Source organism: Camellia sinensis, chromosome 1, assembly GCF_055761805.1.
Source record: "Camellia sinensis isolate YWXY chromosome 1, ASM5576180v1, whole genome shotgun sequence".
Classification (NCBI taxonomy): domain Eukaryota; kingdom Viridiplantae; phylum Streptophyta; class Magnoliopsida; order Ericales; family Theaceae; genus Camellia; species Camellia sinensis.
In genome coordinates, this window is record NC_138961.1 from 225900039 (window position 1) to 225925772 (window position 25734).

General features: G+C 32.7%; 1 protein-coding gene across 4 annotated transcripts; it reads left to right on the top strand.

Annotated features, from left to right (window-relative positions):
• The first annotated feature begins 7678 nt into the window (after positions 1–7678).
• Positions 7679–18776, top strand: ATU2AF65A (U2 snRNP auxilliary factor, large subunit, splicing factor). Of its 4 annotated transcripts, none has more exons than XM_028268233.2 (13): positions 7679–7955; positions 8425–8687; positions 8960–9073; positions 11323–11417; positions 12074–12144; positions 12265–12312; positions 12426–12485; positions 13139–13199; positions 13290–13402; positions 15867–16313; positions 17715–17850; positions 18115–18182; positions 18424–18776. In XM_028268233.2, exons 1-13 carry the CDS (start codon positions 7836–7838, stop codon positions 18559–18561), a joined length of 1734 nt encoding a protein of 577 aa, XP_028124034.2. In that variant the 5' UTR covers positions 7679–7835; the 3' UTR covers positions 18562–18776. The 4 variants fall into 4 exon arrangements, 2 of the variants coding, with proteins under 2 accessions (XP_028124034.2, XP_028124035.2); XR_003650154.2 differs by having other exon boundaries at positions 7682–7955; positions 17970–18182; XR_014345547.1 differs by having other exon boundaries at positions 7682–7955; positions 12268–12312; positions 17970–18182.
• The last annotated feature ends 6958 nt before the right edge of the window (positions 18777–25734 follow it).

Here is a 25734-nt window from a genome sequence, read left to right on the forward strand (position 1 = left end):
TCTTGGATTTAATAATGGTTGTTTCTACCTTGTCTGAAAAAATTATTTTTATTTTTATTTTCTCCTTTTATGCTAGTGCACTTGGTGTAGTTGTTTATGGCCGGATCTTAATGGCCCTTGGTATTATAGATTGGTGATTTGTTTCTTTAAATTTATGTAATTTTTAGTGCATTAATTTAGGGGGAGACTCATATATTTTGATATCAACAATTATTATAAAAATATATATAAAAAAGGTACGTGTGTATATTATGTGCATAATTTTAGGGGGAGTATATATACATTTTTTTTCCTCCTTATCTACAATACTCCTTATCTGCATCAACAAACATTTTTTTTGTGCAAAGACAGAATTAAAAAAAATATAAATAAATAAATAAAAAGGAAGAAATGCTTGCAATTTTATTTCAGAAGAAGAAAATATTATTCGATTACGTGTAAATTTTCAGAAGGCTTCACAGATTTTTTCCGTTTCACTTCTCTCAACAATTTTTCATGAGCCTCTTTTACATGCTTCTCTCTATTTTCGACTTCTGTGAGTCTCGACATTATAACTGTTGCGTAATATTGCACCGCATTTTCCAACTGTGCATTTTTCCTTTTTAGCTCTTTCTTTTCCTTACACATATTAACCAGTTGTTGTTTTAACAAGCACACCTCATCTCTCTATTGTTGATTTTCTTGTACTCTTGCTTGTAATCATCGCGCCATATTGGAAACTGCAGTCATGGCCTGTGTACTAAGAGTCATAGTGTTATTAATAGCATTGATATCATTTCGATTACCAATAACACTAGAACCCTCATTTACAGGCATAACATATGCCTGCACCACTGGTACTCTCTCATTTGCCTGCATTACAGGCACCTCATACAGGTCCGACTCATTGATAGATAAGGTAATGAATGACATTATTACAAAATAAGGTAAAATAAATTTTTCTTTCTAACACTTGATGATTTCGTATCTTTGCCTATCATCTGTGTCACTTTTTATACACTCCATCGATCCAATACTCGATGCATATCTGCTCAAATCTTTTGTTTGTCAACATTTTGTACGCTTGAGATGCTCCAAAATCCCCACAACAATTCTGATAAGACAGAAGGCCCATTATTTTATTTTTGGCCGCTCAGATTATTTTATCGAATGTGTTTGTTTCGTCTCTTCATCTTTATTTTGATGATGTCAAAGGGGGAGGAAAAAAATATGATTTTGCTTTTGAAAATTATATGTTGCAAGGTTGTCAAATATTTTGTTAATTTTATTTTGTGTCAAATCCATACAAATATTGTCATCATAAAAAATGGGGAGATTGTTAATCATGTTATTTAATTTTGATGATGTCTAAAATATTATTTGTAACAATTTAGATTTTTTTAATATACATATTATTTGACACAAAATATTATCTTTTTAAAAAATATATATTTGTTAAATATTATTTAAATAAAAATATTTTTGAAAACTTTACTATTCACTTTTTGAAAATTTAGGCTGATCACTATTCACTTTTTGACAAAATTAAAATTGATTAATTATATTATTTTGACAAAAATGATTGATTGGTTGTATTATCTTGACAAATATGATATTAATGAGTTGTCTTCTTTTGACAAAAGTGATATATCCAAATGTAGTGGTAGGATATATTTAGTTTAAAATCTCTACAACATATACAATATTTTAAAGATGACATATATTTTCAGATCCATCATAAATATTATTAAAGAGATTTTTCTGTATACAGATATTTGATTAGGACATTATATATATAATGCATATAATATAAATAGAATGCATCACGTGCGCTATTAAACTTTTTACACTACATAGATTATATCATATCACACTACACTACATTGATTATATCATATTATAATCAAACAAGAAGAAAAAGATGGAGTTATATATATATGTATATATATATATATATTATAAACAATATGGAGCAAATCATTTGTTTGTTTGAAAGTTGTGAACTTTGTATTAAATTATCTACAAAAACGGTGGCTCCATGTTTGAAAAAAATAAAAAAGGAAAAGAAAAAATTAGTCATACTTTTATCTTTTTAATTATTAACATTTGCTGACTATTTAAAATCAATGAGAGTGCTTATGTAAGCCATGACGTTAAGAGCGTACTTATGTAAGCCATGACGTCAGTAAGGAGCGTCCTAACGGGTATATTTTTGTGTATAAATAGAAGTATTATGTGTGGAGAAAAATCAAGAATTTGAAGAGAAAATCTTTCGTGAGCTCCAAAATTTTGAATATATTGTATTCTGCTCTTTCACTTTCAGATCTAAGTCTAACCTTTGCTCTTACACTTTCATATCTACTATTTGTGAGAGAATTATTGTAAAAGATGGTTTAAGTACCACTTATTTTTATTCATTATTTTTGTGAGAGATTTTGTAAGGGTGAGACATTTATTATTGAGTGAGGCTCAATAGATAAGAGTAAGTCATGTGCCAAATCCACAAGCTTGGTGGTGTATTTATTCAATTGATAGTAAAGAAATTCTCAATGAGGTTCCTTGGGGAGTGGACGTAGGTCTGGCGTACCGAACCACTATAAATCTCAGTGTTTGATTTTCTCTCCCTATCTCTCTTACTTTTATATTGATCATTATTATTATTATTTTTTTATTTGTTAAAATTCTGAATATCGTGTTAATTTTAATATTATAAAATTTTTAATAACCCAATTCACTTCCCTTCTTGGGTTGCCTACCTGGGATAACATATAATATACATAAAAAATCATATCATGATTAGTAGAGGCTGAACTTTGATCAGGCAAGTGGGGATGCTCAATTCATGATCTTCCCCTCTCGTACCTATGTTCCTGAGCCGAGACAACTTTGGTGATGGCGGACATGTGGCCTTTGGCACAAGTCCTAGGTTTCCTAAATTTTTCCAAAAATAAAATATTTAGGTGGCAACTCTATATCTAGCAAAACAGTCCAATTTGGTACTTTTAATTCTAAAATCGATTTTCTAAAAGATTTGCCGGATTTGGACTCTTTGATATTTATCAATTTCACATTGCACTTGTGAGATTAGGTTTAGAACCGCGGGAGTCCGAACTATAGGGCTTTCTTTCAACCTTCCGAAAGAGGGCACAAAAAAGGCGAGCTATACACACCAAATCCTACAATTGAAGCAAGCACTAATCCAAGTTGGAATTGCTTCCAGGTAATGGATTTTGTAAAAATTTGGTAACATTGCATTACTTTTTTTTATATATATTTCTTTTATTAAATCTTTTTTACCCAAAAAAAAAATTCATAACTATTATAATGTCTATTGAATTGGCTTGTTTAAAATTGTCTTGGAGCATCGATGGCACCTATATTAAAGTTCGTGTACCTATGGTTCATCAAGCAAGATATAGGACAAAAAAAGGAGAGATTGTTACCAATGTTTTAGGAGTTTGCTCCCAAGACATGAATTTCATATATGTGTTGCTGAGGTGGGAAGGGTTAGTGGCCGACTCTAGGGTTTTGAGAGATGCAATCGATCGACCCAATGGATTAAGGATCCCAAATGGTAATACAAAAGTACTTAATTTTTCTTAAATTCATGAATAATAATTTAATCTAATGCATAACATTCTACGCACATGTTACTATTACCTAGTGGATGCGGGGTATACGAATGGGAAAGGATTCCTAGCACTTTACCGTGGTTAGCGATACCATTTGTCTATTTGGAGAGAATAAGCAACTCCAAATAATTACCAAAAATATTTTAACTTGAAACATGCATCAGCCAGGAATATCATAGAAAGGTGTTTTGGAATGTTGAAAATGAGATGGGCTATACTTCTCAATGCATCATACTATTCCATTAGAACCCCAAATCGAATTATCACAACATGTTGCTTGTTACACAACTTCATTCAACGAGAGATGGCAGTTGACCCTATAGAGTATGATTCAAACTTAGAGGATGCCTTAGAAAATCAACACCCAATGGGAGATGATCTTACTAAGACTATTGAGACATCTAACAAGTGGACTGAGTGGCAGGATACATTTGTAATGCAAATGTACAACAATTGGCTGGCTAATGGAGGGGCTAGATAAAGATAGCTTAGTGTTTCTACTTTGCTTTGTTGTTAAACCATTTAAATTTGTGATGTATCATTGCTATGTACGTTTATGAATAATTGACATTGTGGATGTTGAATTATATTTGCAATGGTTGGTATTATGATATATATGTTTGTGAGTTATTTATATTTTATGGTAATGCGTACGAAATGTTCAATTATTACTGTAGGCATAGATAATGAGGTATCCAGTTCTCATAAGAAAAAGAATGATAAGGTTGATTCATCAAAATTCAGCCTTGTTGTTCATTGTCAGTGATGGAATAAAAGTTTACAATTCTTTCAAAGGCAGGCTATCTTATGAAACTGGAGAATAAAATGGCAAAGTTGTTAACTGGGACAGATTTACGTGGCTCTCCCCATATCTAATCAAAGATTAAAATATGGAAAAAAAAATTACGATTTTGTGTCTGGTATGCTTATTACTAGTGGGTTTGGATGGAATGACACTGAAAAAAGAATTGACGTGGAGAGTGATAGTGTATGTGAGGCATATGTTCGGGTAAAGTTATCTCATTTTAGTTATTAATATTTGCAATGCTTGGTATTATAAACCAATTCGTCAGATCATAACAAAAATTTGCTACATATTTACGTACTATTGTATATGTATTTTAACCTTATGTTGAAGAAATTAATTGGGATTAGTTGGTTATTGTAGAGGGACAACAATGTAAAACACCTTAGGAACAAAACTTTCTGACATTTCGATGAATGGATTCAAATATTTGGCAAAGATCGAGCTACATGAGAGTTTGCTGAAGGCCCTGTTGATGCAGTTGAGGCTATGAATGTTGAGGAAGATGTGGGATGTGTTGTTGCATGGCCTCGCAGATAATGACACTTTTCTGGAGCAAATAGGATTAAATAGTCAGACCGGTGAAGCAGTGGACTATTCAAACTTAGCAACTCAACGGCCTTCTGATAGTTCTGCTAAAAAGAAAGACAAGAAAGACCTAAAGCCAATGATGAAGTAGTTGAAGGGCTAACCATGTTTGTTGACAAGTTGGTGGATGTCTTGGGAACAACCAATGATAAGTTAGAATTCGTTGGAAAAGGACGGGGTATTCACATGATTTTGCATCTAAACGGGCATTACTAAACGATGAACTTACGAAGTTGCCAATTACTGTACATGAAAGGTTAGATGCTTGTGAAATCATATCCCATGATGTCCAAAAGCTTGATATGTTCTTCAGCTTGACACATGATAATAGGCTAAGGTGAGTGATGAGGTTGCTAAGTAGGCATGCTCCATAATAAACTTGTTGCATTTCATGGGAGTACTTTCTTTTTGGGCATGATTTGATATGCATGGTAGGGAATACTTTTTGTTAAGTCTATTATAAACTTGTTGATAGACTTAATTATAGCTTCTTTTGTGTACAAGCACCCGTATTTTGTTTACTATAATTGTGATGCTTTTTATATATTTGGTTATGTGTTCAATGATAACTTTTATCTTACCGCTTTATTTTCATGAGGAGATTTGACTAACATGTTGTTTGTATTATGTTGTTCTATTTCTCAATAAATAAATAAATAAATAAGAATAAAAAGTTAACTTTATTGTATTTCTGACATGAAGTTCCTACAATTGTGTAGGTGTTGAGTTTGCTTTGAAGTCAAAAAAATTTCATATTTGGTGCATTCATGATATTAATTATATTTAGTAAAGTAGTCATAAAATTAAAAAAATCTCAACTACAAATTAAAATAAGTTTATGTAATTATTATTAATATTCTATTTATTTAATTTTTTAAAACTTCTAGTAAAAAATTAAATAAAATTTATAATTCAAATTTAATATTCCTATTATTTAGTAAATAATTCAAAAGGGCAAAATAGTCTTTTGAGCATTTATCATTCTCCATAATATCCCAAACAAACATGCGATTTAATAGAATAGTCAAATCCAAATATCTAATCCCATGACTAAACAAACATAGGATACAAATCCAGTCCAACCAAATAGTCTAGGGACAATGTATCACAAGAAAACAGTCCGATGGATTACAATCCCTCATTATCTAGTCTGTCCAAACAAACATGCTCTCTGTGCAGACTATAAGAGGTGAATGATCTGAATATGTACGAGGAAAGTTTCTGATTGCTCCTTCAAGAAAGACGGTTCTCCATTCCGCATTGCAGAGAGCGCGATCTAATCTTTCCATAGTATTAGCCATTTTTCTGCCTATTGTTGGACCAAGTAAATTTCGGCCTTGTGCAACTAATGTCCATAAGTCCATAGTAGTTAATGTTATCAAGAAATTTTCTGCATCGATAATTCTGGTTGTTTTGGGAGTAACTCTTCTGTCCCATGATATCATTGAGATTGCCTGCAATAAGCCAAGGCCAAACCATGGTGCTTGAAGAGTTTTCCATATCATTGTAGAGATTTTGACGTATGCCTGGATTTGGGCTGGCATAAACTGCGGCTAGTGCCCAATCCTCATAATCCTCTGTTTTCATAGCAGCTTGAATGACTTGGGAGTTGGGAATATGTGCACTAACATGGACTTACGTAGGATTTTTTATCATTGGAAGAATATGAGATCAAAAATAAAAAAATAAAAAAGGAAAGAAAATAATAATAATAATAATAATGATAATAAAGTACAATTAATTACATCTATATACACTCTCTTCAATTATTTTCTTATGATTTAATTTATGAGTTAATTAACTAAAAATTTTGTTTACAAATGTTATGATAGTTTAGATTCTATCTAAAAAAATTTGAACCAATAAGTCTTATTTAGTAAAATTGAAAATATTATCAGTTTTTTCTAATTTTTAAAATTAAGAGCGTTATCAATTTTGTATAATAATGTTTTAGATAATTGTTTCACTATCTGATAAAAAAAATAGAGTATGAGATTAAACGTGTTTACCTTTCTACTTGTTGGTTTAATTCAACTATTTAAAAAAACCGAGAATATTATTAGTTTTTTTCAGTTTTAAAATTGAGAACATTATCAATTTTTTTATTTTTAAAGTTTTTTTTTTATTTTTCCAGTTTTGCAAATCAATGTTCCATAATCATGCTCCTTAATAGACACAAAATTTTCAGTTTTGCACAAAAAAAAAATCATTTTTTTCAATTTATTTTAAAAAAAACATTATTTTTTTTGCACATATTTTTTTAATTTTTTTTTTCAATTTAAAAGTTGATATTTTAAAATTTTAAAAATCAAAATAAATGTCAAATCATCACATTCTTTCATAGATAATCATAAATAATGAATAATTATTATTTGAAAGGTAATTTTAACTATTAAAATTTTAATAAAATTTTAAAAATTAAAAAATTTTAATTAAAATTTAATAAAGTATAAGTTTATAAATTAAAATTGGTGTGTAGATGTCTTTAATTTATTGACCAACAATGCTAGATGACTACAATTTTTGTGGCTACAATGGCTCAAAACTGTCAAAACGACGTCGTTTTGATAATTTTAAGTCATTATTACCACAAAAATTGTGACCCTCAAACATTTTTCTTTATTGACGCTCTCTTTTCATAAAAAATAAAATAAAATAAAATAAATCACACACAATCACACACATTTTTTCCCCAAATAAAATGCTGCATTGCCAAAGGAATATAAATCCCGAGACATCGAACCTGTTGTCCCCAGTAGACAAACCGAGTAATTCTAGGTCGAAGAGACGGAAAATCGAGAGGAAAGCTAAAGCCAAAGCGAAAACGAACGATGACGGACTACGACGAAGGAAGATACGAGGGCAATGGAGAAGATCTCGACAACTATGGTGGCTCTTCCCCTCCACCCAGAGGTAGCAGCCATGGCGATTACAGTGATTCCAAGTCTCAGGTATTCATTATCTCTAAACTCAAATCCTTCTCTTTTTTTTCTGTTCTTCTATTGACAAGATCGTATCAGATAGAAGAAGCATGAGTCTGAGACCTTGATTGTGATATTAGGGTTTCTATGAATTTAGGGTTTTTGTTCTTCATAGCTCTGTAATTTGGTTGTTTTGAAATTTCTTCCTGTACCTAGGAGAAAATCCACGTGATTTTAGGGTTTTGGATGAAATCGGGTTTTTTTTTTTTTGTATATATCTATTTCGAGTTTGGTCTAAAAACCATCTCTTTCTGAACGATTTGCGTTGAGTCATGTTTGTAATCAACTTAGGGGATACTAGGTACTTGAGATTTGCGTTTCATAATTCCTGGTTGTAGCTAGCAGTAGTACCTAAAAATTGGTACTTGATGTTGAGTATTATCTAATTGTGCGTTGGATGCGTTTACTGAAAAAGATGGTATATATGTGTCATTGGCAGCACTCGCGAGACTGTGAAAGAGAGTCTTCAAAGAGCAGGGAGAAGGAAAGGGAGAAAGGGCGTGACAAGGATAGGGATAGTGGCAGGGACAGAGATAAAGATAGGGAAAGGGATAAGGAGAGGGATCGAGATAAATCTCGTGATCGTCATCACAGAGACCGAGACAGAGACAGAGACCGCTACAGGGAACGGAGCGAGAGGAGGGATAGGGGCAGAGATAGAGATGATGATGATTATCATCACCACACTCGGGACTATGAAAGGTAACATAAATGTAATGCTGTTTTGCAGTTTAAGTTTTCCCTTTTATTTTGTTTTAAGTTTATGTTTAGGTCCATGTTTGTACATTGCGGATAACTGATGAGCTTTAATTAGGTGACGTTTTCTCATAGTTGATATTCTAATACTAGCATTTTTTATTTGCAAGACTATGCACTGCTGTGTACATTTTATATAGCCAAAGCTTTATGCCATCTTTCTTGATGGTATTTTCTTTTGAGGCATTGATGAAATGTTGAATGGATTTTGCTTGTAGGCGGAGAGATTATGACAGGGACAGAGAGGACAGGCATAAACATAGTCCTCGATCTCGCTCCAGGGGTAGATCGGAGCATAGATCAAGATCGCGATCTCGTTCACGTTCAAAAAGGTAAGTGTTACCAATTATTCTTAAATCAATTTGCCATAGATTGCTCTTCAGTCTTGGTTTTTGATAAGATTTGAAGTTGTACCTCTGATATGCTGCACTGTTGTAAACTATGAAGCACGGACACGGACACGGACACGCATACGGACACGGACACTGACACGGGACACGTTAATTTTTAAAAAATGGGGACACGGACACGGCAGGGGACACGGCAGATTTTTTAATTTTTTTATAAATATTTTTATTTTAATACATATTAATTATTTTATTTATTTATTATATTTTTTAAGTAATATGTTCTAATTAATTTTTTTATTTTATTTTATATACATGTTTATTTATTTTTATTAATATGTATGAGTATATATAATATAATAGTTATATAATAATAATAGTTATATAATCATCTTTTATAACTATTATACTAATAATACTATCAGTTATTATTATTATAATAATAATAGTTATATATTATAGATATATATGAGTCCAGTAGATGAAAGAAGACAAAGACGCGAGAGAGAGAGAGAGAGGAAGAAGCGATCGATCGCGATCGCGATCGCGAGGGAGAGAGAGAAGGTGAGAGAGATAGAGCTCGTCAAAGTCAAAGGGCGACTGGATCGTCGAAGTCAAAGGGCGACTGGATCGTCGAAGTCGAAGGGGATGGAGGTCGAGGTCGCGGCTTACGGTGGAGGTCATGGAGGTCGCCGGCGAGTCAACTGGACTGGATCGAAGTTCAGGTTTGTTTCAACACCTTCACTCTTCTCCTTTACTCTTCTTTTTTGCTCTCTGTGTCCAGATTTGGACACTCGTGTCCAGATTTGGTGGACACGCGTGTCTCCGCCGTGTCTCCACCGTGTCCCCTGCAAAAAAAATAATTAAATTAAAGGGACACGCCACCCGGCGTGTCCCGTACGTGTCCCCGGCGTGTCCCCGTGTCCCCGGCGTGTCCCCGTGTCAGACACTGCCACGGCATGAAATCTGCCGTGTCCATGCTTCATAGGTTGTAAATATCGCTGTGGTATTCTTTTGTTGGATTGTATTAAAGCCTTAAGTTTTAAGTTTAAACTGCATATTTTATCAAATTAAGTAATAGTGTGACTGTTTGAATGTATTACACTCAAGGTTTTAAAAAGTGGCCGCAACCGTTACGTAACGGTTTTGGCGGTTACTGTCACCCGTTACGGCCGCTTTTGCAGTGTGATTGAGATTCACAGGTGTGTCGGCCGTAGCGGTCGTAACAGTGCCGTAGCGGTCGTAACGGTGCCATAACAGCCGTAATAGCCTGTTACGCACCGTTACGTAACGGTTCCAAACTGTTTCTTTCGAAAGAACACACAAAAAAAAGCTGAATATGGGGGAAGAGGGATAGAGAGAAAAGGGAAGATAAAGAGAGAAAATAGAGGAGCAAGAGATAGAGAGAGAGAGAGAGAGAAGAGGGAAGATGAAGAACATGTTATTGATTTGTTAAAACTGTAAGACTTATGCTATTCTATTCAACTGCTATCATTAAACCATTTTATTTGTGTGTGTCTATTTATATATTGTTTGAAAATAATAATAATAATAAGTGTGGTCATTATCTATTTGGCTTGGTTAAAATATGTATATATATATATTTAGGTTCTTATTTATTCTCTTACTTTTGTCATTATTTATCTTATATATAATAGTTAGTGATTAATTTTTTGTAAAATATAAAGTCATTAATTATTAATTATTAAAATAAAATGTAAAAAACTCAGTTTATAATGATTTAAAAATATGAAATATATTGGATCATACTTAAAAATTTACAAAAATTGATCAATATTTATTAACCCAATAAATATGATCATGGAAAAAAAATATGCGTATCGGTAAGTTTTTTTCAAATTATGCAAAAAATAAAAAAATTCACGGTTCTGGTTACCGCAACCGTTACACTATGGTCTTTACACCCCGCAACCGCAACCGCGTCACCGCTACCGTTACGGCGACCGCAACCGCTTTTCAGAACCTTGATTACACTGTTATTTGTGCAATGTAATGCGGAAGCTGCAGCATCTTTGATTATACTTACCAATTGTCATAAGATCAATGGCTGGATTTTGTTGTAGCTATGGCCAACTTATGCTTTTATGTTCCAAAAAAATTATTTTATTTATGTGGGGTGCGGAGCTTGATTATTTACTGACAACTCTGACTCAAACTTTGTTACTTGTAGATCTTTTCCTGTAAGGTTTTAAATTAACAGTGTATACTTGCAGCAAAAGGATCAGTGGTTTCGACATGGCACCTCCTGCTTCTGCAATTTTAGCTGGTGCTGCGGCTGCAGCTGCTGCTGCTTCTGCTGCTGTTGCAGGTACATTTGTCATCGTATTTGGTTCACTTCTTGTATTTTCATAACTTTCGTTTTCTCTTTTGGTTTTCATATAGTGTGGAAAGGTCGTATCAAATTGCATGGTATCATTTTGGTAAGCCATGCTGGTTTGTTCTTTTATTTGCATGTGATTTAGAGCCGTGGTCCCTGGACATGCTGTATTGTTTTTCTTTTAATTGTTTACTCAGTAAATAATACTGAAACTGAGAGGTTTTTTTTTTGGTTGTTTCTTGTGTTTGGTGTTTGTTTGTTGTTTCTCTGTCTTATCTTTTGTTGTAAGAAGGCAATGTCGAGCTACTAGCCCCACTGTGCTGACAATGGGCATGAGCCGACTTCTGTAGCTTTAGCATACAAGGAGGAACCAATGCACCAGTTTGATGGGTCTTGTCCGTCTTCGTCCAGCAACTATTGCCTGTTTTGGTAGTTTTACAAATATTTCCTCCAGTTTTGAATAAGTTGTATTATTCCTTCCATCTCTTTTTGATAAATTTTACTACGGGTCCTAGGATTTATTAAATAATCGACTTCTTTACAACTGTGAGGGGAATTCTGTTGACTAGTATTACTCATAGTATATTAGAAGAGTAAGAGGATAATTCAGCTTTCGTTCTGCTATGTAATTCCTTTAGCCTTTGCAGGTCAGATCCCTGGGAACGCCCCAGCTATCCCTGGAATGTTTCCTAACATGTTTCCATTAGCGTCGGGGCAGGTAATTTTTTCCTATCCTGTGGAATAATTACTCGTGCATCTTTTGATTCACACTCACTTATATCTGTTTTCATTTTTTTTTTCCCTTGTCTCTCTTTCTAAATTCTCCCCCTCCTTGTAGCAGTTTGGACCTCTTCCTGTTATGCCAGTCCAGGCAATGACTCAGCAGGTTGGCAGGATAAAGACATATGTTCTCGCTAATTCTTCTGTTTCTTTGTATTTTATTCTGCAATGTTTTCTGTTTTGATACTTGACATTTTGCTTTAAATATCATAATGGCAGGCTACTAGACATGCTCGACGTGTGTACGTTGGTGGGCTTTCCCCCACTGCAAATGAACAGGTTTGTCTCTTTGTCCATTAGCTCCGCTGCACTATCCATGTCTCTTATGTATTACATTCCAGATATCATAGTGTGCTATTACTCTGATGTTTTCAATTCTAGGCGTCTTTGTTTATTTTTACTAAAGTAATTTATACGAACCAAGCACTGACTTTTATAAATACCTGTATGGAACCAATCTTTTTTAATTTCTAATTTTCACTGTTTTTAAGGGGGAAAACAATTAATGAGAGACCTGTAGGTTTTTAAACTTTTAATGTTGTACAAGACTTTAGATTCGATTTTTGGATCTCTTTCAATTAAGGATCTTCCTGAGAACTGGAGGTGAAGCAGCTCAATCTGATCAGGAGGGAAGGGGGCATTCGATGCTTTAAACTTGAGATTTGGATACAAAGAAATAAATGGCCAAAGAAAAAAGAATAGATATTTCTATTGAGGATATCCTGATATGCCCATATCTTAAGATATCGACTGGCTACCCTATTTCACACTAGCCGAAACGGATAGCGAAATAAAAATTGCTTTCAATTTTTATTGAATGTCCTGTTTAACTGTGGGAAATAAGGAATGGATCCTGTTTGATTGTTGTTTTTTGGGTTCCTTGTGATTGCTTAAAGTGTGGTCAGCTTGGTAAATATTTACCTTTTATGCAGTCTGTGGCAACCTTTTTCAGCCATGTTATGTCTGCAATCGGCGGAAACACTGCTGGTCCAGGTTAGTCAATATGAGATTGCGTTTTTTATATATGACTAAAGTAAACTGTTTTTTGGCTGTGTAGATACTTATTCTTTCTATGATGTTCAGGTGATGCTGTTGTCAATGTTTATATAAACCATGAGAAGAAGTTTGCTTTTGTGGAGATGAGATCTGTTGAGGAAGCCAGTAATGCCATGGCCTTGGATGGCATTATATTTGAGGTACTTGAATGTTTATCCGACTCCACTAGCCTATGAGGGACCTTAGGTTTTGGTTGTTTACTTGCAATTTCCATTCTTTGGAAGTTCTTTCATATGCTTATTCTCCCCCCTTTCCGGGTTGTGTAAAAAAATCTGCATGTGTATTTTGGAGCTTTCTGTAAATGTTGTTAATACCATACTAGCTAGTGTACCCCAACCATTTTTGTTATTGGTACAGAATATACTGATATCTGTGCCTTTTGACGTGCCATTTCAGAATTATTGGGATAAGTAGTATTATCTATATCAACTTTAAAGGGAGTCTGATTTTTTCTTGGATTTTGATAAACTAATATTAAACTTCCAATTGATCTTGATGTTGAAAAGTGGTCATTGAACTCAGGCCAAGAATTTCACGTTTCTTAAGTTCTTTCTTTGAGGAATTCATGTTAAAGCAATGGAACCCCCTTTTCTTCCCTTTCCTTCTATGTTTTGGTATATATTTATCTTAGTAGCAGAAATCGCTGAAGTTGCTCATGAATCAGCCAAAGAAGCGTGATTCTGTGCTTCTGAGCTATGTTACATGGACTCGGGTACGAGTGTCGGGTGCGGGTGTGTATCCAAGCGTCAGACCTTCATAAATTTAAATCTTAGGATCTTGGGGTATGTATCCAAAATTGGATATGGATACGGGGACACGTCATATGCACATATATATTGTATATTATATAATATTCTCGAATGAGATGATTTAAATTATGTAGAAATATATTAGAAATTAAATATGATTTAGAAAAAAATATGAAATTTCTATATCTAATTCATGTGGGAGCCTAAAAATATTGCTTTACTAACAAATGCAAGTTTCTTTTTCTTCATGTATTGTCACAAATTAAAGGATCTGAGTGTCTAAATTGGGTATGAGCGTCGGACACATATCCCACACCCTTATCCATGTCATATCCGGTGGACACGGGTATTGTGGGGGAAATAGAAGAGTCCATGTAACACAGCTTCTGAGGAAGATTCAGAGAAGAATCGCGAGTCTAATGCTAGAGAAACGTGAATCTGAGAAGAGAAGGAACTTATCTAGAACTGTCATCCTCACTCTCGACCTCAATTTCTCTGTCGGTCGTCTCTCTCGCTCTCTCTCGATCGATCTCATCGTCTCTCTCTCTCTCTCGATTATCTCATTGTCTCTCTCGGTCGATCTTGTCTCCTATCTCTCTCTCTCGATCTCCTCTCCTCTCCTCTCCTCTCCTTTGGAGATCGATTTGATCGATCTCCTCCTCTTCTCTCTCTCTCCTTTTCTTGTATTCCATTCATCTATCTTCTTCTTCTCCTCTCCCTCTCTCTTCTTTTATTTTATTTTTGTAAGAAAATAAATAAAACAAATAATTTTTAACAAAAACATTTTAAAATAAATAGATAAAAAAATAATATAAATATTTAGAATAAATATTTTAGAATAAATGAAAATAATCTAATAAAAGTATATAATTATAATATTTTAACATATGATTATTTATTTATTTATTTATTTTTAAATTTATAACATATATTTTCATTATCATTAGAGAAAAAAAAAATATAATCTCACAATATATTTTTATATATTATATTATTTAATCTATATACAAGCGTTCCCTACCAATGATTCTTGGAATGTCTACGATTCTCCACTCCCACTTCGTGCAACTAAGATATTTATCAAATATTTGGATTTATAGAAGTTTTTAAATAAAATAAAGAAAAAGTAACACTCCTATATATATTAGTTACTTATTAGCCATGTTTCATCAAATTTTATAAAATATACCGCTTGTCCTTTTTAAAACATATCACTTTATGTAACACTTCATACTACACATTACACAATGCACAAGAAAAGTAATATGATTTGTAAGGTAAAATACATTTGATTTTTATAAAATATTTCACATTTCTGTTCTCCACAAATTGTAGTAGTAGAAATAATATGACTTCTATTGTACACTTTATTAATTACATTTTGAATAATTGGATATATTAATCACTTTTTATTTTTAATTTTTTATTTAAAGTCTTTTTGTTGAGTTTTTAAAACTTCAGTTGCCTTTGTCCTTTTTAAATCCTACAACTTTACTAAATAATACTTATATTGTCCTGGTACGCACTGGTAAAATCCTGTATGACCCAAAATTTGGTGGTATATTCCAGTACATTCCGAAACTTTCTGGTATGGAACTTGCTCTGTATCGTTTTCCTACCAGTATGGTATGTGCCAGCCAGAATAGTCCGGTCTGGTATGGTATTCACAACACTGATTTGTGCATGCAAGAAAGGAGGGAAAAACAAAAAAAAAAGAAAAAGAAAAAACTTTTTAGTTTTTGTGCTGTTTTGTTCTCATCCTGTCTGCAAGTTGTTTAGTACTTGGCATTTTTTGTATATGCATGTTTCCCATTTACTAGTATTGACCTCTGTTTTTTGCTATTCTTATGTCCAGGGAGCACCAGTTAAGGTGAGGAGACCTAGTGATTACAACCCCTCACTAGCTGCTACACTTGGGCCGAGCCAGCCCAACCCGAATCTGAATCTTGCTGCTGTTGGGTTAACAATAGGATCTGCTGGCGGGCTTGAGGGTCCTGATCGCATTTTTGTGGGTGGCCTCCCATATTATTTCACAGAGGCACAAATCAGGGAGCTACTCGAGTCTTTTGGGCCCCTTCGAGGTTTTGATCTCGTGAAGGACAGAGAAACTGGAAACTCGAAAGGCTACGCCTTCTGTGTTTACCAGGATCTATCAGTTACAGATATTGCTTGTGCTGCTCTCAATGGAATTAAAATGGGTGATAAAACTCTTACTGTTAGGCGTGCTAACCAGGGTACTACCCAACCTAAACCGGAGCAAGAGAGTGTTCTGTTGCATGCGCAACAACAAATAGCGTTACAGGTGAAATTTCATTTTCCTCTACTTGTTGAGCATTTTCTTATTGACCCACACTTGCATCTAGGGGTGCACAAAAGAGTCAAATAAGTGGTTGTAGTATCTGTTGGATTTCATTCTGAGTCCAAAAATCCCAGAACTGGCCAAATTAGTTTGGTTATTGGGTTGGTGGCTGGATACCCTGAATCAATCTGTGAACCAACCCTTGTATATTTTTTTACAAAATTTTATGAATTGAGTTCTGAATAACATGTTTTAATGTTCTTGGTTATGACTATGTCTAAGTTGACACTGCTACACATAATAATAGTATGCAATAGGTCTTTACAATTTTACCATTTTGCATTTTATGAACAAGTCAAAATTTATTACAATATAGTTAGACTCACGTGTCCAATCGGAGCCAACCTGAATTTCCTTGGGTTGGTTGGTTCGGTTCTATACTTTGATCTGTTTATTTCTAGGTTTAAAAGCTGAGAACCAACCAAGGTCAGTTCAATTATGGGTTTGGCTCTAACCTGAACTGAACCTATTCAGGCTTAACATCCTCGGACCTCAGTTAATCATGAGTCTGATGCAGAGAATATGGCTGGGAAATATGGAAAATATTACAAAAGGAAGGGGAAGCTAAAGTCAAAAGCTATCATTGTTTTTTGGCAGGATTCTAATCTAGCCTGATAATGTTGACAAATAAAAGCATAGAGCCACTAGCCACCAACCATTATCAACAAGCATTATCTTTGACTTTAAAAAAAAAAGATTAGTGTGCATATTTTACTTTGAATTTTGCATTTTGATTGTTTGCCACCAGCCGCCAACCATTATCTGTTACTTTGAAAAAAAAGATTAATGTGCATATTTCACTTTGAATTTTGTATTTTGATTGTTTGTCTATTATTGTATTGAGATGCCTATAATAATGTAAGTTCAGTAATTTATTGGAGAACTTGAAGAAATAATAAATATTTGTTATATATCCAGGTATTTGATACATCTCTTCTTGGGTGTGATTGCCCTTGAACCTAGGTGTGATTGCATGGTCATCTTTGCTTTCTTTACATGCTTTATTTCATTACCTTGGCCGCATTTTTTTAAACATAAATCCGGCCTGTTGATTGTGTCTCAAAACTCAATTTTGAGCTTCTTAAACCTTTCTTTAGAATATCAGACCCTAGCCACAATCTGTCCCCAAACCCCCATATCATTTAGCCTATTTTCTCTCTTTATTTGACCCGATTTTGGTGCTGAAATTAAAGATCCTGCATCAGAGTCATTGTACACCTCCCCTTTTTTGTTTGATAGGTAACCTTTTGGGGTTGTCCTTCACATTTTATTTGTGCGCTATTTGACTGTTTAGCGTTCGCATGAGTTTATATGTTCGTTTCTGACTGCCACTTTCTTTTGCAGAGACTTATGTTACAACCTGTTGCACTGGCCACCAAGGTTTTATGCTTGACACAAGTGGTTACTGCAGATGAACTCAAAGATGATGAAGACTATGAAGACATACTGGAAGATATGAGAATAGAATGTGGAAAATTCGGTAAATACTAGTAGTGACCTGTGATTAGTCTATGAGATTGTTTGCTTATTTCACTCTTTCATGCCAATATGTTTTAACATATATTGATTTACTTTGTGCTATATCTTTCTGTTTTACAGCCTATTGTAGTCCCACATTCTGCTATACAGAATCAGGCCTAACAAACAGAAGACTCCATAACCTTCTATCTACATTCACATGAGACTGTTTTCTTGTCTATTCTGTGAATTTGGATCTCAATTCAATTCTCATTGCATTTTGCAGGAACCTTAGTGAACATTATCATCCCCCGCCCGAATCCCAATGGTGAACCAACCCCGGGGGTTGGGAAGGTTAGTATTGAGCAGTCTTTGCTTTCTTTGCTTTATGGATCCTTTCGCTATGGAAGGTGAAAAAAAATTATACTATAAGCACCAATAGGGAGCTACTTTGTATGGAGGTTGGGTTATTTCTTGAATTAATAGTCTCCATATATCTGATACCAATACAGAGCTGCCTTCTGTGATTCTTGAATCTGATGATATGCACTTCTTTGAGTCCAATTGCTAAAGAAAACTATCTTGTTGTTTTTAGGTGTTCTTGGAATATGCTGATGTTGAGAGTGCCACTAGAGCTCGACAAGGGTTGAATGGTAGAAAATTTGGTGGGAATCAAGTTGTGGCTGTCTTTTATCCGGAGAACAAATTCTCAGAGGGGGAGTACGATGACTAAGTTACTGTCATCTCTGTTATTACAACTAGATGTTAATTTGTTTCTGTTAGGATTTTTGATATGGATGGTTTATAGAGGTCTATTTGCAGACAATTAGTGGATTGTATTTTATGTTTTGAGGAAAAATTACTTCCTATTTTCCCTTGTTTTGTCAGACTTGGTATTGTTAGACATTAATTTCAGTGCCAGATGCCAAATTGAGGGGAAAAAAGAAATGAACATTAATTCCGTAGATTTATTAGGGGACCAGTAAAGCAGGCTGGAAATGCAATTTCTAAAGAGCTAAAAGGTGGACTCTCGACTGTTTGTTTTTGTCATCGGATATTTAAATGGTCTTTTTTAAAATTTTTATTTTTATTTTTTTTAAGGATGAATCTATGTTTTGCAAGTTAAAATACATTCTGAATTTGATTAATGTGTTTGGCTTGAATTGGATTGTTTGGCTGAATAGTTTAATGAATTCGGTGATGCATGAAGCTTTCAAAAGCTTATGATTTGTGTTATCATATAAATTGCACCTCTAGTTTTGTCTATTATTGATATAATTGCAGGTTCAGGCTAAACAACAATCTACGTGAGTATTGTTAAGGTCAAAATAATGTCGCAACAGTTAGAATACTTTTACATATATTTATATTTATATATATATACATATTTTAATTATTTCTCATCTTTCTCATTGATTTGTATTTTTTTCCCTAGAAAATTGAGTTTCCTCAATTGAAAACAATTGTCCTCCAATATTTGATCACAATCTACTTTTAAATGAAGGTTTGCTATAAAAGTCAAAAGCTTAGATGAGGGTTTCTTGATAACTTGATTAAAAAACAGTAATTGCATTAAGGTTCGTTTGTTTAGGCGAAAGTATTTTTTAAATGAAAATATTATTTATGGATATTTTTTTAAAAAAAATATTTTTTGAATTTTTATTTTTATTTTTTATAATGTTTGGTGGTGGTGGTAGTGGTGGTGATGGTGGTGGTGAAGTGAAGGAGGAGATGGAGGTGGTGGCATGGTGGTGGGGTAGCGGCGGTGGTGGTGATAGTGGCAGTGGTCGTGGTGAAAGTAGTGGTAATAATGTGGCGATATTGCTATAATTTCAGTCCGACAAACGTTTTCTCTTTTTTAAAAAAGCGTAAAACATTTTCTGTCTTTATAGATTTGTTTTTTGTTGATCATGGAAAATGTTTTTCGTTGACTTTCGTTTTTCATTGTACCAAATACTAGAAAATCCATAACATCTTTTCCAGAAAAATATTTATTAACTAAACAAAAGTGATAATTAATTAAGGTCGTTTAATAACCACAGCGATATCACTTACAAATTTAAGTGTCTCTTAAAATATAGATTGGGTTAAATTACAAATACCCTTCTTGAGATTTGCTTAAAATACGAACTATCCTTGTGATTTGAAAAATTATATATAATTTCCTATCAGAACTTTTTATTTAATAGAATTAATTGAAAAAGTGAAATTACTAACTGTTCACCTGTACAATAACAAAATTATTTGAATTATTAATTGAAATAAAATTTTAACATTATTAAAAATTGTTAATTAACTTGATAATTTATTAATAAAATGACCTATTTATTATGAAATTAGAAATCTTATGGGGCATAATGTAATTTTTAAAATCACATGAGATAATTTGTAATTTAAGTAAACCTTAAAGGGTGTGTTTATAATTTATCCTATAGATTAGAAGTAAAAAAAAAATTAAGTTATATAAAACATATTTTCATAAGACCTATTAAATAATAAGTCCACTTATTAGAACTTACGTGTAAGTACCCCTAATCCTAATTGAATTTATAAATATCAAATATAAGCATCTCACTACTACGGGAACTTCTATTTACACACACTCATTCCCCTCTTTACACATCTTTTTCAATAAATAATTGGTTCGGAAGTAGATTTCCGAAAATAAGCAATTGGTTCGGAAGTAGCTTTCCGAAAATAAACAATTAGTTCGGAAGTAGACTTCCGAATTTTTATTATTTTTTCGACATTCAACTTCCGAATGTGTTTATTTGATGTCTATAATAGTAATTTCACTTGAAAAAAAATTTATAATAAAAATAATTTTTATGTAGTGTGTGCAAAGAGGGGAAGGTGGATGTGTAAATAGAAGCTCCCTACTACTACCGATGCTACTACTACCACCACCATCATGACACCACTACAACCACCGCTATAACTACTACTACCATACCGCTACTACTACCATACCACCACCACCACCACCACCACCACCACCGCCGCCACTATGCCATTGCCATCACCTCCACTGCTACCACTAGGTCCATTATCATTGTTACTATAAGTGCAACCACCAATTTTCACCACCATAGTCGCCATTGCCACTATTACTACCACTCCAACAACTACTACAACTCTTTACCTCTACAACCATTGTCACAATTACTATAACCACCATCAAAATACAACAACCACTATCATTACATTGTCAGTACTCTTTTTTTTTTTTTTTTTCTTTTCAAGACATTACCCTTTTACCATCACCACAACCATTATCCATTTATCTCTACCATCAGCGCCATACCTAACGTTGCTACCTTCTTTACTAACTCACCATCATAATATAAAAATTAAAAGATATAATTTGAAAATAATAAATTTCAAATTTGATTATATATATATCAAACAATTTGCTTTGCTTCAACATTTAAATTTTTATCAAATATCTTTTCAACTTAAAAAATTCAACATTCAATTTTTAGTACTTAATTTTTAATTTTTAGCTTTATCAACCACTGCAATAATTTAATAATGGGACAATTACATTGAAGTGGTGTTAGTGAAAATTAATTATATATTAGTGAAATTTTTTATAATTTTAATTATTAATATCTATAATATTTTGTAATTATTTTTCCTTGACATCCACTGTCAAGTTATTTCCACTTTAATAAATATCTAAAAATCATTATGGAAAAGAAAAAGATATTCTCCAGTCTATGTCAAATTGGAGGGTGTTATTGGCTCTCCGTAGACTTACCACAGATCCTATGTTGATAATCTAAATCGTTCAATGTATAGAATTTATCGATTGGATATTGATAGATAAATGATCAAATTATATTTGTGTCAACGGTAATAATAATTTAAAAAATAAATTATTGATACAAATGTGAAATAATCAAGTGATTATCAATATTTGATTAACGTAATTTTTTACAGAAATAAAATATAAATTTTACATATTGAACTGTTTAGATTATCGATTTGGGCTCCATGATGGGCCCACTAGAGCCCAACAATACCCAATACCCTCCAGTTGGGAGAAGGGGTGGACAAACATTGGGCCGGCACTACATAATAATGAACTTTGTGTCTGCCCAAGTCCAGCCTGGCCCTAACATTGGCCCTCTATATTTGCCCAAGCCCAGTCTAAAAAATAATTATAAATCCTAAGAATGCTCACCGAGCTATATGTTAAAAAAAAAAAATTAAAACATTACATAATTAAATTCAATCACACATTATATTTCTTAAATAAATATATTGGCATCATTATAATTGTAAGATTTTGCGTATAAATTGAAAGATTTCTTAAATAAATTCAATCACGCATCACCGTAAATGTGAGTTTCAATAAAATCAATAAAAATAAAGTTTAAATCTCAATAAAAAATATTTATTTTAATGTATTATAAATAAACAATTGATTCAATAGTGGGCCGAATCGGGCTAGATTTAAAGTACAAATCCCAAGTCATACCTATTAATATTCGGGCGGAAAATGTCAGTGCAACCAAACTTTATAAGCTAAAAACCTTCTCAAATTCTAAAAAAATAAGGTTGAATTAGACGGGTTAAACGTGCCAACAAGCAAATATCCTTTCCTAGTTAGGAGAGAATTCTCTCCCGATGAGAAATTAATTAGGTTGGGTTAAGTCGGTTTGGGAGACAGAAAAGAAAAAAAAATTCATTTCCGGCCCATATATATATACTAGTGTATAGTTTACAAAGGCCCGTGTAAGGCACGGGCTATTATTACAGTATATTTAAATTTTGTATTTTGATAATTTTTTAAAAATTAAAATATTGTTTTATGGAATTGAATAAAATAAATCATCAGATATATAATAAAATTATATGATATAATATATATCATTTTTTGATTTATTATACACTCTATGATGTAGATTTGAATTCTATTACCATATCATTTTTGGAGAATTTATTAGTCTTTAACATTTCTTCCAAATTTTTAAAATTTTTTTTTTATTGTGTGTAACTTTTCTTAACAGATAAATATAAAACAAATACAAAAATAATTATCCCATGTAAAAAAAAGAGCGAATTACATTAACAATTCTTATAATTTGGGGCTCGTGTCACTTTGGTCTATAACTTTTCAATTGCGACATATTTGACCTTGAATTTTAAATCTTGTTCCAAATAAAGACAATTGAAGATATCACTGCTAAATTTCAAGAGCAAAGTCGCTAATTTGATAAAATATAAACTAATTTGACAAAAATAAATATCAAAAAAATATGTTTTGAATTTTTAAAAATAATTTCTACCCACCAAAGATAAATGAGATGTTTATCAATAAATCCTATTTTATAAACAAGTATTCCAATTAGTCTCAAGTTTTTTCTATTGATCTGTTAAGTCCTATGTGGAGAGTTTTAGTGGAGAGTTTTTTTTTTTCCTATGTGGTCCTATTTTTTATTTTGGTAGTGTTTTGGTAGACACTTATACCATTTTATTAATGTGACATGTGTGTGGGTGATTTTCCAACCACACTGTCCGCTTAGTAACCAGCTGGAGAGCACTGGCAGAATAGATGGCACCTGACTGACCTGCAACAGAAATATAAGAATCCCGCGGTGGTTTCGACCACCCGGGGGCACTCCGATGATCAAGTCAGTATATCTCTCAAAGATAAATCAAGTACTAAACTCACAAGCTTGAGTATCAAAAGCATACCTTAGACCCATGGGGTGCCTCTCTTTTATAGCCAATACAATCATAGTCCCAAAAGGAGCCTGGCCCTAATGGACTTAGGATTACTGCTAATCTGAGACTCCCAGTGGGATTAGGATAAACTCTCTAAGAGTCTTATCTTTACCCAAACTGAAGTCTTCTCCCAATCTAGGACTCTTGTCCATATCCAAGTTGAGTTCCCTCTTCATTCTAGGACTCTTGTCCCTTATCCGCTTATCTCGGATTCCGATATCTTCAAAGGCAACCTCGGCCTAGCCGAGATGACCTCGGCACAACGACCAAGACACGTAGCACCTTGGCTGACACGTCGGCGTCACCTTGCCACGTGTTGGTACTCAGAAAATATATCCCCACAACATGTATGATGTGATATTCCAATGTGACAGGTATTAATATCACACTCCAACGATGTGACATTCTAAAGAAATTAAAAACTTCTTAGTGTACTTTTTCTAAATGTGACAACGTAACATGTACGATGTGACACTCTAAAACTTTTACTTTAAAAAAAAAATTCATCCTTAGGGGTAGTTTGGGATGATCTAAATAAATGTATTTTTTGACTTTTTATGAAAATATAGGTTGAGTATGAGTTGAATTTGAAGTGATATGTTAGAAATGTGATGTGACTTAAATAAGATGATGTGACTTAAATAAGATAGCGACTTTTTGACTTTTTTTAGATTATGCCAAACAAGGCCTAAGTGTACTTTTTTAAATGTAACAGTGACAGATATGATGTGACACTTCAAAAAAAAAAAATCCTTAGTGTACCTTTCTCAAACATGACAACGTGGCATGTATAATGTGACACTTCAAAAAAAATAAAAACTCTTTAATGTACTTTTTTCAAACGTGACAACGTGGCTTGTATGATGTGACATTTAAAAAAAAAATAAAAACTCCTTAGTGTACTTTTTTCAAACGTGACAAATATTATATGACACTCTAAAAAAAATTAAAAACTTCTTAGTGTACTTTTTCCAAACATGACAAGTATGATGTGACACTTCAAAAAGAAATAAAAACTCTTTAGTGTGCTTTTTCCAAACGTGACATGTGACACTCTAACGTGACGGGTATCATGTGACACTCTAAAAAAAATTAAAAACTCTTTAGTGTATTTTTTTCAAATGTGACACTCTAATGTGACGGGTATGATGTGACACTAAAAAACCCTTTAGTGTACTTTTTTTTAAATGTGACACTCCAATGTAACGGGTAAATGAGTCATTACACATCCAAAAGGACTAAATAGATCACCAAAAAAAAAAAAAAAACATGGGACTATATAGATTACAAGTTCAAAATATGGGACTTATTGGTCAATCCCTCAAGATAAATTTATGTAAAATTAATAAATCTTTTAGACATTTATTTATTTATTTTTTTATCAAATTAATTTTTATTATGTGTTTAGATGATGGTCATGCAATGGGCGGTTGTTAAGCTTTAAATGTGTAATCGATATATTTAATATATAAAATGTTTTTAGTTTTGAATTTATTGATTTAATGAATTGGTTTAATAATGATATCAAAGTTGTCATATTTGACTTTTGGAAAAATATAAACTAATTTAATAAAAATAAAAACAATCACCCATTACATGATCATCATTCAAACACATAATAAAAATTAATTGATAAATATAAAAATAAATGTTTTAAAAATTTATCAATTTTACATAATTTTATTTTTAGTGGGTATAAATAATTTTTAAAAATTTAAAAATATTTTTTTGACATTTAAAATATGATGTAAAAAAAAATAGTATGTTTAGGATGACTTTTTGATTTTTTACGAAAAAATGTGCAAAAAGTAGAGAGGAAAAATATTTTTTGACTTTTTGGTATAGGTTGTTGATTTTTTAGTTTTTTCAGTAACTTTTTGATTTTTTGGCTAAAAAGCCACTTACCAAACGAGGCATTGTTCTTCTCAAATTAGTTTGTATTTTATTAAATTGAGAACTTTGCCCTTAAAATTGAGCAATGTATATTCAATTGTCCTTATTTGGAATAAGATTCAAAATTTATGATCAAAATACGCCGCAATTGAAAAGTCAACCAAAATGACATAAGACCCAAACTATAGGGACTATTAGTGTAATTTGCCAAAAAAAAAAAAACTACCAAGATAATTTACTGAACTAATAAAGAAACAAAATAAAATATATATATATATAT